The sequence below is a fragment of the Syngnathus floridae genome, chromosome 1 (assembly GCF_059516105.1).
Source record: "Syngnathus floridae isolate MCC-2025c chromosome 1, RoL_Sflo_1.0, whole genome shotgun sequence".
NCBI classification, from domain to species: Eukaryota; Metazoa; Chordata; class Actinopteri; order Syngnathiformes; family Syngnathidae; genus Syngnathus; species Syngnathus floridae.
The window spans coordinates 17256391-17269696 of NC_142413.1; the positions used below are offsets into that span (position 1 = coordinate 17256391).

Sequence of the window (13306 nt, forward strand, 5' to 3'; positions counted from 1 at the left end):
CTCTCCACCACACAGCTGAAACCATGAACAAAACTATAAAAAAAAAATAAAGTGAGAGAGCATGAAGGTTGTTCTCAAGAGCCAATTATCTCACCTCACCGGTCTTTCTTGTTAGTCAGCTTTGGCGTTCCACCAAGCACCAGGAACGTACTGCCTCTCCACCCATCACTGGGTGCGTGTGACTGCTTGAGTGGAGAGGAGCCACTGGACCCTGTGCAGAAAGACAAACGTAACAAATCTTGGGACACCAGAGCTTGACTCAGCTGCTATATCGGCAAAAATGGCTAAGAATCAGGGGCAAAAAATATGCACGGATTGAGATAGAAGCTCTCACTTGTGGAACGGTGGATTTATTATGCTTGGTGAAGAAGTCTGAGAAAAAGGTAAAGAAATCATGGAAACCGACTGGAATAAGTCCAAATTGGATAACAACCATTCAGAGATTCTTTTAAACAACATTTATTCTGTTTTCAACCACTTTTCTGAATGAACTGTGTATGGGTGTGTTTTGTTTTATGTCCTCTATGAACGCTTTAGGACTTAATGTCTTACAATTTTTTAATTAGATGTCTCAGTTGAGCAATCCACCAAACAGTCAGGCGTTACTGCAGTCCATGTTGGAGAGACTGAAACTCCAGCCTGGAAGAGAAAGGCATGCACAAGAACATCCGGGTGAACTGTTCGCCCCTGCCCCCACATGGGGGACAGATGGAGTGGGATCGATCCAAAACCACAAGAAACAAAGTGATGCCCTTACAAATGGCTTCGTGTTTGGTGATCCTGAAAAAAGATTTGAGGTGTCTTCTGCGGAAGGTACTCTTAGCCCCAAAGCTGAAGAGAGATTTCATGGCTTTGAACAATACAAAAGTCACCTTCTCTTCCCACCCCAAAGAGACAAGAGCCACACGGGTGTCGATAAGGTGTCGAAGAACATCACTTTGTCTCAGATCTCCAATTCGTCAACAGGACAACGCTTGTCGACAAAAGCTCTTCCTTCCTCAGAAAGAACGGATACCGGGGTGCAGGAGGACAACATATTTGGAAATAAAGAGCCAGACCGTGGATTTCAACACAATGTCCATGACTGGTCATGGGGAAGCACTGATTTTACTGTGGACAATCAAGGGAATAAACCATTTCATGCTGTAAATGGAGGATTTGGAGATTTGTCTAAATGGAGAGACATGCAAATGATTCCTCATAAAGGTAGCAGCATGACCAAGAGAAACCAACGATCATCAGAAAACAAAGCAAGGAGATGGACTCGGAAACTCAAGGAGAGATGGCTGGAAAGGCCTGGCAAAAAAGGGAACGAGGAGTCCGAGGAGGATGGGACGAGCACGGTGAGTTATAGATATTCATGAATTCATTTCCACTCACGAGTCTAAAATGCTCTTTATGATCCCCAGAGTTCAACACAAAGCCATCTTATCAGGACATTAAATCAAAACACAGAAAGGAACCTCCCATCGGCAGGAAGCGGTGAAAACCCCACTGTGCCATCAGAGGATGACGCGATTGATGCATTTGTCAGGTAATTAATCTGCAGTACTGTACTTGAATTGATTGCAGCAGTCTGTCAAACACTAGCTGAAAGTTCTTTCGGATCCGGAATCTAAAGCAAAATATGTACGATGTTTGCGAATTTTTTTCATATTATCACTGTGATTATATCGTTGGGCTACTTTTTTCCGTCGTTGTGTTTGATGTGTATCACGCTCTAGTCCCTTACAAGCTCCTAAGACTACGGGAACAATCCAGTTGAGATTGATTCAATGCCAGGATGAATTCCAACATTCACAGGCGTACTCAAGTAACTGTGTGACAATCAGTTCACAAATGAGTGAAATGAAAATGCTCGGTATGTGTTGTTTTTGCATTCATTTGTAACACTTTGATAGACCAGACGCATCATTTACATTTGTAGGAAAGCGCCTATTGTCATGTATTTGCAACTTCAAGTTTGATTTTCTTTTCCTTCAGATCAAGTGACGACTTTCAGTTTGCCTTCAGCTCAGGCAGCTTGCTGGAGGAGATTGTCTCAGGCCAAGAGTGGGCCAAGTTCCTTAATGCTGACTTGTCGGTATCCTCAACTGACCAGGGAACACCGGAGAAGACGCTGAGCAGCCTGGATGTCACACCTAAACAAAATCATAATGGTCCATCCATTTTTGCTAGCCACCAGTCAGGAGGGTTGAACAGGCAGCGGAGGTTCGGCAGTAGTAACTTGCCAGTTCCCGTCAGAGCGAATTCTCCGGAAACACCTACGCAGAACAGCGCAGTGGACAATGAAACTGATCAATCAGAGCCAATGGAACAAGGTCAAACTCAAACGCAACAGAAGCAGAAGGGACGCCCACAAGCAAGAACTTCCACTGTTGAGGTTAGATACCATTGAACTGTTAATGGTGCAGTCCAACTAGAATGAATGGTATAGCAACAAAGTGTTTCCCAAGCTTTATTGAGCCGCGGCACATTCTTTACATTGTACCCTCCACCATCTTGTGGGCCAGCATTTCATTGTTCTGCCTGTCACTACACAGATACTAGACAGATAAGCATAAAGGTATTCCAAAGTAGATCATTTTCAGAAAAATGACGTATCCGGATAATTTCTCAGGACACTCCTAATGAGTTCTCACAGAACGCCGCGGCACATTGGTTGGGAATCACTGCATTGCTGAACAAATGTAAGAATAAATAATATTTTGCATTCTTTACTCTTATCTTCCAGCGTGCAGACATTCTAGATGACTCGCCACCGACCAACCGAGTCAACCGGAAGCGACAATATCAATCAGCGGAGACGAGCCCCAGACGAGAGGGACAACAAGGACTGGAAGGTCAGAACTAAAATAATATATAGGAGTAAGGATATGATGGATGTAAGTCATGGGTGGAAACTGTATTCTTTCTTTTGTTGCAGAGAAGTTGCCAAACAGCCATGAGATGGGCGATGCAGAGCTGCATGACACCCCACCCTTCTTGAGCCCGAACAGATCTTCCGCATCTCCTGCTCCCTCCCATTTTTCTCCTTGTGGTCCCGTGCCCCGCGGAGTCCTCAGACACACCAATTTAGATTCCTCCTTGGAAAGCAAAAGGGTAAGGAATTTGGAGGTGGAGTACCCCACGGTGAATCTCGCTATTTGTCATAAAACTCAGAGGAGCGGTGCCCTCGACTCACATTTATTCAATTATTAAAACTTTATACACATCCACATTAGCATTACGAAATGTATGGTGACACTATTAAAATAAATTAAGGCTCATGGTAAATGTTGGTTATACTGCTTGTGTGGAGGCATTTATTGCGTGCTCTAGCAGAAGGCCATATTCAGGTTCTGGTTTCATTGTATTGCTCTTATATATGTGACAGAATGCACTGACAAATAAGTGAATTAAAATTTTTTGTTTTCAACCGGATACCTCTTCCTCTGCTTCAGAGACGAGTGGAGCCCAACCGGCGAGTTCGTTTTGCAGAGACAGTTCAGGTGATTCCACCGCTTGATGTGGATGTGGATATCTGTGACTCAGAGGACGAATATGGAACAGAACTGGGATCAGAAGAAGTGGAGGATGAGGAGCATGTAGCAGCAGAGGAAAAGAAGGAGGAGCCGGCACGTCGACCTGCTCTTCCTGCCTGGATACGGGCCCTGAAGAAAAGGAACTCTGGCAAGAAACACAGATAGCCATGCAGTGAAACCTGTCTCATTTATTTAAACTATACATTGACACACCTATTTACAAGATCTAATGAAATACTATGCAATGTGTATAAAAAAAATGTCTTTACGAAGATAATGATGCACACATTTTAAAAGAAACAAAAAGGTATTAGCGGAACAATGTTTATTATTATGGTTGTTTGCAGTGGCATAGAATTGCATCATCTATCCATCTATCTATTTGTATATCTCTACATCTTTCTAGCTTCCTAAATGATGCCGTGCAATTCCACACCACTGCAATCCACACCAGTATTGATAAACATTATTCAATTAAATACCATTAAAAGTGCACTCCTAAATTGTTTTTGTAATACAATATAGTACATACATATGTTTGAAAATAATTGCTGCAAACACGCAAAGACTGAGAACTATGTAGTACTGAACTGTGGAGCTATTGCTATAGTTAGCCTACTTTTTATTACTCGGCCCAGTTGCCTACAACCCCAAAATCTCTTGATGACATAATTAACAGAACATTTTATTGTCATTATTTAAATCCATAAGTGAGAAGGTGATGCGGCGAACGAGCCTGCCACCCGTTTGATGAAAGTCCCTGAAGCTTGTTAACTCTTGTGTCTCTCACTGTGGCTTGAAAAGCCGGTAAGATCAATTCCAGTCATACATTAAACAGAACATATAATTACACTCTTCTGTCTAAAGACATATTTCACATCACAGAGACTTTAACACCTCTCCGTCAGTGTCAATCAAAATTAGCTTTGCAAAGACAGATTTTTTGAGACAGATCTTTGTTTCATGTCATTATATTGTGCAGGTGGTCGATGTATAAAACACACACACCACTTCATTGTGTACACTTGCACGATCTAACAATGTCATGGTCTTTCTGAAAAGAATGCACAGTTTGGATTGATAGTGCCAGTATTAATGAACAATATTTGCAGTTGCGTACATACTAAGAAACATTTCTAATATTTAGTAACACAAAAGTGGGCAATATATAATTTAATCGTCCCTCAAGTGTCTTGTAGTGGGTCACAACAGGTACCGAGTGACTTGTGGTTTGTGTAATTTTATTTGCCTCACAATACTGGAAGCACTATGACTTTCCTTAACGGTTCTCCAGGATGCCTCCACCAAAGTGGCGCTTATTTCAAAACTTACGTGACCTATATGCCGCAACCATGCGGCTTTGTCCTTGTTACAAGGATGTTCACCAAAATCTCAAAACTCAAGCATCTTTTATAATCTAAAAGGACTCGTTATTCCACCTGAACTTGTTGTTTGCTCGATATCAGTGTTTTCTTTTGGATGAGGAGTCATTGTTATTTTAGTGGACAAGTTAAAGCTCCAATAAGCTTTGAGAGTGTTGCACCATTATAACAGTGGCAGCCCATGTTGCAAGATGTTGAAGGAATTTGCTAATGGAGATAATGAAAGTATTGTTTCTTGTAATTTTATTTCTTTATTTCTTTATTAAAAGTATTTTTTGCTCATCTTTTTTTTTGGTTAGTCTTCACTCTTACCATTCACAACCTATGCACTCATTAGGTTACTTGGTAATTAAAAGATTGAAGTGCTCTTACTTCTATCTATCTTTTTAAGTAAGGATGTAGCAGATTAACACTGAAGTGGCCAGCATGATGAGGAGATGTTTAAGGCAAAAGAAAAAAACGTGAAAAATCTCAAAGTTGTTATAAGCGAAGACAACTTTCTGGAAAAGAAACACACTTATGATTTACCTTCACGGGCCACATAAAAGGATGTTGTGAGCCAGACCTGGCCCCCGGGCCTGGAGTTTGACACCTGTGATTTAAACCATTATTTTAAGTGGGTGACATTATGTGCCCTGTTTGATACCTATGATTCAGCCCATTATTTTAAGAGGGTAACATTATGTGCCCTGTGATTACGTCACAACCAGTTCAGGGTGCGCCCCTTTTCTTGCCCAAATGTCAGCTGCCATAGGCTTGACTCCAGCTTACCCGCCCACAAGTTGTGCAACGCTAATGAGTAAAGGCGGGATACAAGAAAGTACAGATGGACAAGGAGCAGCAAGTAGTCATTGTCGAGTAAAAGATGCTTCTTTCCCAAAGACAGCAAAGTACAACTATTGTCATGTCCAGCATGCAAGACAGGCAGCCTGACTTTTATCTACCCTTTTAAGTTTAATCATGAGGACACACAATCAGAGTTGAAGAGTGGAACCAATTTTAGCCACACCTCATGATGCAATGAAGACCTGCATTTCTGACAGATCTGAAAAATTATTAAATGATTACATTAGATCACAGTAAACTAGATTCGATTTGTCTCTTAATGGGCAAATTTGCATCGTTGGTTTTGATTGTTGATCATGATTTTTACTATCAATCTATTTTTTTAAAAATGAGTCCCTACAAACTCAAGTTCTTTTACCTCACAATAAGAGGTTTTATCATCCATTTTCATATGCATATTAAAACATAGTTCCTTGCCCTCTAAAGGACTATGACCAGCTACAATCCAAGCTCCACTAAGGAAACCTAAACTCGAAATAACCAATATTTTTTACGTTTGTATTCATGCCTTTCCGATTGGTTTCAGTGACAATGAGAAAGCATTCAGTGAGTTAGAGTACTTAATGGCACTGTCATTCCCTTTATATGCACGATATTGATTGCTGTGATCAGATTAGTGCATCAGACATTGTGGCTAACAGCTGTCAATTCTTCAGAGGCCTCCCTTCACAGTCACTGTCTTGGCTCTATCCCAATGAGAGCCATAAAGAGCATCTTAGTTGATCTAATAGCCACTTGGTGAAAGGAGCCCGTCTCCATTTCAACATTTGCCGTGTGTTTATAACAGACAATCATGTTAGTACGATCTGAAATGAAATTGTGGATGTGCCAAATAAACAGAAATTCCTTGTGATAATGCAATTTTCTACTCAACAAAGTAGGGAAACTCACATTAGTCCATTAGGGCTCAGCCGGCCATGATTGACCAGAGAGCGACTAATAATGGTCCATTTGGAAATTTCTGGCCAGGCAAGCCTCATGTTGCCACGCTCACACACGCACAGACACACACATATAAGCACAGTTCAAAGAAGTGGAGGGAGCTCATTCTTGTGTATATCTGTCACAATGTCCAAACAAAGATGAGGACAAAGACACACAATATTTATTTTGAGCCAGGAAGAGAGGAATTACTGCAAGTATGTTTTATGCCTTGCTTCTTATAATGACTCATTTGAGCAAAGCAAACAAGAGATAGCTGTCATAGCATGGAGTTTGCTTGGGTTCATAACCAAAAGGGCGAAAAATCATCGGTTATGCTGATATACAGGTGCTACTGGAAAAGCACCTCATGTTACTGCAATACTTATTTACAATAAATTATGTTCTCGACCTAAGCGTGTGATTTTTGTTTTGTTACCTGTGCTGTATGGCTTGCATGTTTTTTGGGTTTGCTTGCGTGACGTTTACAATACAAGTCGGAGGGCACTGACGTTAAGGTCAGTTGACAGCAGAGGGTGGTCAATTGTCAAATTGCCTGCTGGCCCTCTGGGATGGATGAAAACGGGTGGATTCATCTGCTAAAGTTTTCTTCCACCAACACAATCAGAATACCGTGCTTAGAATAGTGGGGGCATATTATTGCAATGTTTTTTCCAATTTTAGTTCTCTTTTAACTTAGAATTACTCTGTAGCTTATCTTTATTTTTCCAACTCTGAATCTGAGCGGTTCAGTGAGTTGAAGTTTTGTCATACAATTGTGGTTTGGTTCATGTAGTGTGTTAGAAAATTGAGTGGCTCATTGAGTGATTCTTGATGTTGTGTAAGAGTTTGTTCTTCTGCATGTATCTTGTGAGTTAACCATTAAAAACATGATTTAATGATTAATTAATGTTTCCCCTCTGAGTTTCATTACTAGAAATACCTCTAACAAAGTTCCAACCAAAAGGGCAAAATCCTGCGGGTGTTGGTCTTGAATGTTCACTTCTTGATTTGCTTATCATAAATACTCCGTAAAGTGCAGTCCGTCTTTACACAATTCCTTAAGCTTATTGAATAAAATCTGCAGGATCCACAGTCACGAAAAGGCTTAATGATTGGTGGGAACAGCAAAAGGTTCTGTTGTGTCAAACGGTCTGATCAGCAGCGGCCAGAGAATGGGCTCCCGAGTCGCAGGAGCGTTTCATAACTTCTTTGATGGACATTTGGCTGCTGGGGCTCGCAGCGAGGGACGCTTCCATCTGAGCCTCTATCTGAGCCTCCGACACCTAAAGATGTGGGTGGAAAATAAGTTACAAAACACAGATGATTACAGGCGATTGTGAGCTCAATGTCATGCTTGCCTTTACTTCTTCAAATTTCTTGGCCTTGTATTGCTTTGCTCCTTTGAGGAAGTTCAGCAGGATGAGGTCACAAAGAACCGTACCCTGCCAAAAACAGAAACTCAAATGAAGATAATGGCAACATTGAATAAAAAGCATTATCATTTTCATGATTTGGAAACTTACAAGTCCAATGGAAGTGAAGGCAGCGACCACGTTAATTAATGTTGGGATCGTGTCAAACTTTCCCGCCTAAAACCAGAAAATAAGGAAATCAAAGTCTTGCAAAATTGTGACTATAATTTCAAGGACTGCTGAGGGGCACACAAATAATCTCGGGGACAATAATCAGGAAAGTAGTGCAATTTTCTTCTGTTAACATAACTACAACAATGTACTTGCATACAGTTCCGGTGCACAGTGCTATTTCAAACCACGGTGATCAACTGACTCACTTTGCCGGTGACCATGACATCAAAGCGGATGGCGAAAGCTTTGTGCAATGTCCGATATTCAGTACCGTTCGGCGTCTTAAAATATTTGGCAAACCTACATAAAGAGAAACGTCAGAAAAGGGAATGAAACGGAGCGGGATGAGCGAATGAGCAACCTACCGGAAGTTGAAACCTCGGGAGATGGCGTTTTTGGCAAAAGGAGCATCCAGTCGGGTAAAGGAATACTTGGGCACGCAATACTCAATGTCCAGGTCAAGATTACACTTCCACTCAATATTTATTCCAATTTCACCACCCTGGAAAAGGAGGCCGGACATACATAAATGGATCTATAAGTGCTTTTAATGAAATCATGAAAGACAGACAAGTTTCATTAAACGTGGAGGAAAATAACTTTCAGAAAGCAATCCCAGGGAGAGCATGCAAACTCCACACAGGAAGGCCGGAGTCCAGATTCAAACCCCAAATGCGATGTGCATATGCTAACCATATTTTCACTGAGCTTAATTTGACCCCAGAAAAATAAAATAATGAATCTGGGAAGACCTGTGTCGCCAGGCTGGTCACATTCTGTCCAGTGTAGTTCAGAATGTCGCCCACAGCAAAGATGGGGCAGAAGGGGTTGGTGTCGGGGTTGTATTTACACTTCTTTATATCATCAGACGTCATGTTGGATAGAAAATTTCCTCTGGGGGAGAAATGCTCCAGTCGGTTACAATGTAAAAAGTCATATACTGTGCGACAAACGAGTGCAACCTACCTAACGATGTTGAAGAGAGGGAAACGGATGCTGTTCTTGATGAAGATCGTGAAGTGTTTCACGTCCTCCATTGCTTCACTGCAGGAGCATGAAGGCAGAAGGAGGATGAGAAGAAAGCAAAGCGCACATTCCAGCACATTCGAGAGATATGTCTCACATTTGAATCCTGTCGTTCTCGACGGGACACCATCCCTCCACCTCACACTGACCTTTGGACTCGTTACCGTTGTGAAGACAAAAACCAGTAATCTTCCCTGGCGGATCAGAGGGGGAAATTGAGGGATTAGTAAAGTGAGACTACTGTAGCCTACGTTCAAATCTTGCTAGTGGTTTTAAAACTGCAACAAAAAAATTGAAAACAATAAACCAAAAGCATTTTATTTGTGCAAGAATTTGAGGCTGGAACAATTTCATGTCCCAAATTTCCCAAGGGAAATCTGTTTTGAAATTAGAACAACTTTGAAAGCCGACTGGCATCACAGAATTGATTGGGCTTGACTTTGGAGGTTCTGCTGTCATCATTTCCACAAAAAGAAAATATCCTTTTACCGTTTGTAAGGATGGAATCAATATGCTGCTCACAGTCGTCGTGTGTGTCACAGCTGTACTTCTTCCCATTCTGAAACATGCAAAGAAGCATGATGACATTATGAAAACCTGAATGAGAAGAAGCTTTGGAACCAGCTCTAAAAATTCATCCAAGAAAATTTCCCTTGCATCTCTGATGATAAAATTTAGTTCAGGTTTGCTGACCATGTTTTAGGCAGAACAAAGATGCTTGCATGACCGTTCAAATCTATGCTGCACAATCATCTGTTTCACTTCTCCACGAGAAAGTTGCCAATGGTATGGTTCAGTAACGGTATTATTTTTGACTTGAGAGGTTCCACTAAAAATTTGTTGACCAGCGTTTTTATACAAATTACAGACTCATGAGACATAACCTGGAGAACAATGCCGTGAGTAGACAGAATTAAAAAAAAGCGACTGTTGTGTTACGTGATACACTCGATTCCTTGTTTGGGTTCATCGCACAACTTGTGGCTCCTAAAGAGTATCATGAGTGCAAAATACAAAACACTATAATGGTAAAACAAATTATTGCCTCACCTCTCCACATTTTCCTTGGAACTGATTCTCCGTGATGATAAGTTTAGTCATGATGCAGAACACAGCTGCACCCTGCACACACACACACACACACACACACACACACACACACGCACACACACACACACACACACACACCAATGAGAATACTTGATGAGGTAACAAACATTTTGCCTTTGCAAAAAAGTCAAACTCGTCATACCTGTTGAGGGAAGACGTAGTCGGCCACATCCATGGTGCGGTTTTGATGGTAGCCGAAGCCCTTCACCTTAGTCATGACAGATGACTCTATGCCGGTGTCGGACACCTGGTAGGCTTTCTCGTGGATGAACACCCAGCTGCACGGAGTGTCTTAGTCAATGTTTCAACGCTACCACTACCATAACTAGATCACTGATGTCACATAGTCAACTGTCACAAACTTTGACTGATTAAAATGTGTTGACTTAATTCAATCATCCGCCTATCTACCACATGTATACTCCTCATAAAATTTGCAGGTGAGCGAGATCCTATCCCAGCAAATTTTGGGAACTCGTTTCTTCCCACATTCCCAAAAAACAACCGAATGAAAATTGGTACAAAATGTCAATGGAAAAAATGTATACAATAATGAGAGCTTTCTTCTGTGCTTTTCTATGTGGCCAAAGAAACCTTACATATATTTACACTGTCAAAGAAGTATTTAGAAATATGTAGTATGATAATAATGTTAGCCGAACAGGAAAAGTATTTTTTACCTTATTGTCACAATATAAATTTCAAGGCATAGCACCGTGCTCGTGAAGAGTTTTTTTTTCGGTCCAGGGTAGCAGTTGTGGTAATTGGCAAAAGTTGAATCAAGGTAACAAGACAATTCTTGTCTGATCATTTTCTTTGTTTCCAAAAACATTTTAAACTTAGGCAATTATGTATAGTTGTCAAGTAGAAAGAAATGCTATTTTCACAGTTTGCACTACCCTCGCAATGCAAATATTATTTTTAAACGTGAAACGTCATATTTTCTGCAAACATGCTGGTTCGAGTGACCAGCACAAACACGGTGCCTGCCCCCAATCACTCACCCAATGAAGTAAGCGATGATGAAGACCTGCACGACTCTGTTGACGATGCCCACAGACCAGCTCTTGACCACCACAGATTTGGTGGTCTCGTAGGTGAAAAAGTCCGTAACCCAGCCCCATACCATGGTGGTCTTGCTGGAAACCAACCCTCACTTCTCAATGGAAAATTTCTGTGGAAAAGATGAGGGAACTGGCTCGCTACAAAAAGGACTTCTCGTTCAAGAATAACCTGGGCTCAGCTGAAATTTATTGAAGATGTGGTTGATGGTTGTCCCACTTCTTCTGCTACTCCATCCCTGGACCTCCCCTTCCTCTTTGCAAATGAGGGGATGAAAGTATCCCTCCCTCTTTGTCCTCATTCTCATTTTCCATTCACCACAAACCCCCAATGCCAGTGTATGCATTTGCACAACGGACAGACTTTGTTCAATAGGTTTCAAAGTATAATAATAATAATAATAACAATAATAATAATGATAATAATGATAGAGTGCCCTTTCTTATGGGCAGCCTAAAGTGCACTTGTGCCACCATCATGTTGTCCAGGAAACATTTTAAAATAATCCACATGGATTATTACATGGTTGAATTATTTTGGCAAAGGAACGGTGTTCAATAACACGCTTTTTTATAGAATTTTAAATAGTAAATAGGAACAAACCTTTTGCATACATCTTTGAGTTTTGCTTTTGACAAATGGAGAAGGGGGGCATCAGAAGTATCTTTTTATTTTTGTCCATTTTATAGATTCATTTACTCTCCATCTATGATAATAATAATACACTCGTGCTGCTACTTCAACTACCAATAATGAACAACATAATGATAATGAATAAGGGATAGACATCATAATCAGACAGGAATCAGTCAACAGCAAAAATGTTTTTATGATTGAACATTGTTTTTAACCCTCATCAAAACTACTCCAGTCACATCATGAACAATGCACACTTGCTAACATTCCGTCTGTGAATGTTCAAGCTATGAGGCATACAGGAGGACAACCTGCTGCTGATGTTGATACTGAATACATACCAAAGGCTGGGCCATACATAGGCAACGATGAGACACAGAGGCCAGGACAGTGACTGGGACTGTATGGTGTTGAAATTGGCATAGGAGGGGGAGAAATAACTTCTTTCCTTCCCTTGAACTTGTCATAGCACTAAAGGCCCAGAAAACTAGCCTGGTTAGGGATGTGACAGTGCAAACCTTACTGTCTATCAATGCAAGCCAAGGAAAAATTTCTCCATACCGAACATTGTTCACACAGCGTCAACATCAGAAGTGGTGGCAAGGCCAAACCAGAGATTGTTACATATTTCAACTGAACCAATGTTGGAGTAGATGTGCTTGATCAAATGGCGAGAGAAAATTCAATGAAAGTACCTGGACATGACTGCCATAAATGCTTCGATCCCGTTCTAGAAATGCACTCGTGAGATGTTGTAGTTGAAAGGTGCAGGTTACTTGTGGTGACTGTGAGCCATATGCAAAACAGCATAGCATCATAACAGCAGAGTGTCTTGAGCTGGCTCTTAGTCATCGCAGCATTTTGATATCATTTCATTTTCATTGGCAAAGTCTAATAATAACACCAATCTGTATTGAAAACAAGATGCACTAAGTTTTTTTGGTCATTTTCACAAAGAAAATGGTTGCAGTTCAAGTTTGCAACTTTGTACTTGTAATTGCAGAAGAGTTATGTTACGTCAGTTAAATAGATATGAACATCATAATTATAGTTTTAATTTGGTGGCCTGATGTGTTTTGACTTAATCCATCAAATTATTCATCGATCTTTTTAATACAAATCACCATTTTTTACAAATAATATTGGCGCAGTCAAAATGACTGCTATGGTCATTCTAGTAGTTGCAGAATTCTGGGAGACCGAGTGTTAA

General features: G+C 40.8%; 2 protein-coding genes across 2 annotated transcripts; one reads left to right on the forward strand and one right to left on the reverse strand.

Moving 5' to 3' along the window:
• The first annotated feature begins 146 nt into the window (after positions 1 to 146).
• Positions 147 to 5188, forward strand: LOC148404345 (uncharacterized). Its single transcript, XM_088390814.1, has 7 exons — positions 147 to 383; positions 567 to 1343; positions 1410 to 1534; positions 1984 to 2383; positions 2735 to 2843; positions 2927 to 3102; positions 3444 to 5188. The coding sequence occupies exons 2-7, from the start codon at positions 567 to 569 to the stop codon at positions 3687 to 3689; spliced, it is 1833 nt and encodes a 610-aa protein (XP_088246940.1). The 5' UTR covers positions 147 to 383; the 3' UTR covers positions 3690 to 5188.
• A 2163-nt stretch (positions 5189 to 7351) lies between these two features.
• Positions 7352 to 11667, reverse strand: p2rx3a (purinergic receptor P2X, ligand-gated ion channel, 3a). The gene is made up of 12 exons (XM_088373198.1): positions 11403 to 11667; positions 10541 to 10676; positions 10339 to 10410; positions 9778 to 9847; positions 9386 to 9482; positions 9229 to 9306; positions 9015 to 9156; positions 8628 to 8764; positions 8469 to 8562; positions 8200 to 8265; positions 8041 to 8118; positions 7352 to 7959 (listed from the first exon to the last, which is right to left on the reverse strand). The coding sequence occupies exons 1-12, from the start codon at positions 11525 to 11527 to the stop codon at positions 7819 to 7821; spliced, it is 1236 nt and encodes a 411-aa protein (XP_088229324.1). The 5' UTR covers positions 11528 to 11667; the 3' UTR covers positions 7352 to 7818.
• Positions 11668 to 13306: the final 1639 nt, after the last annotated feature.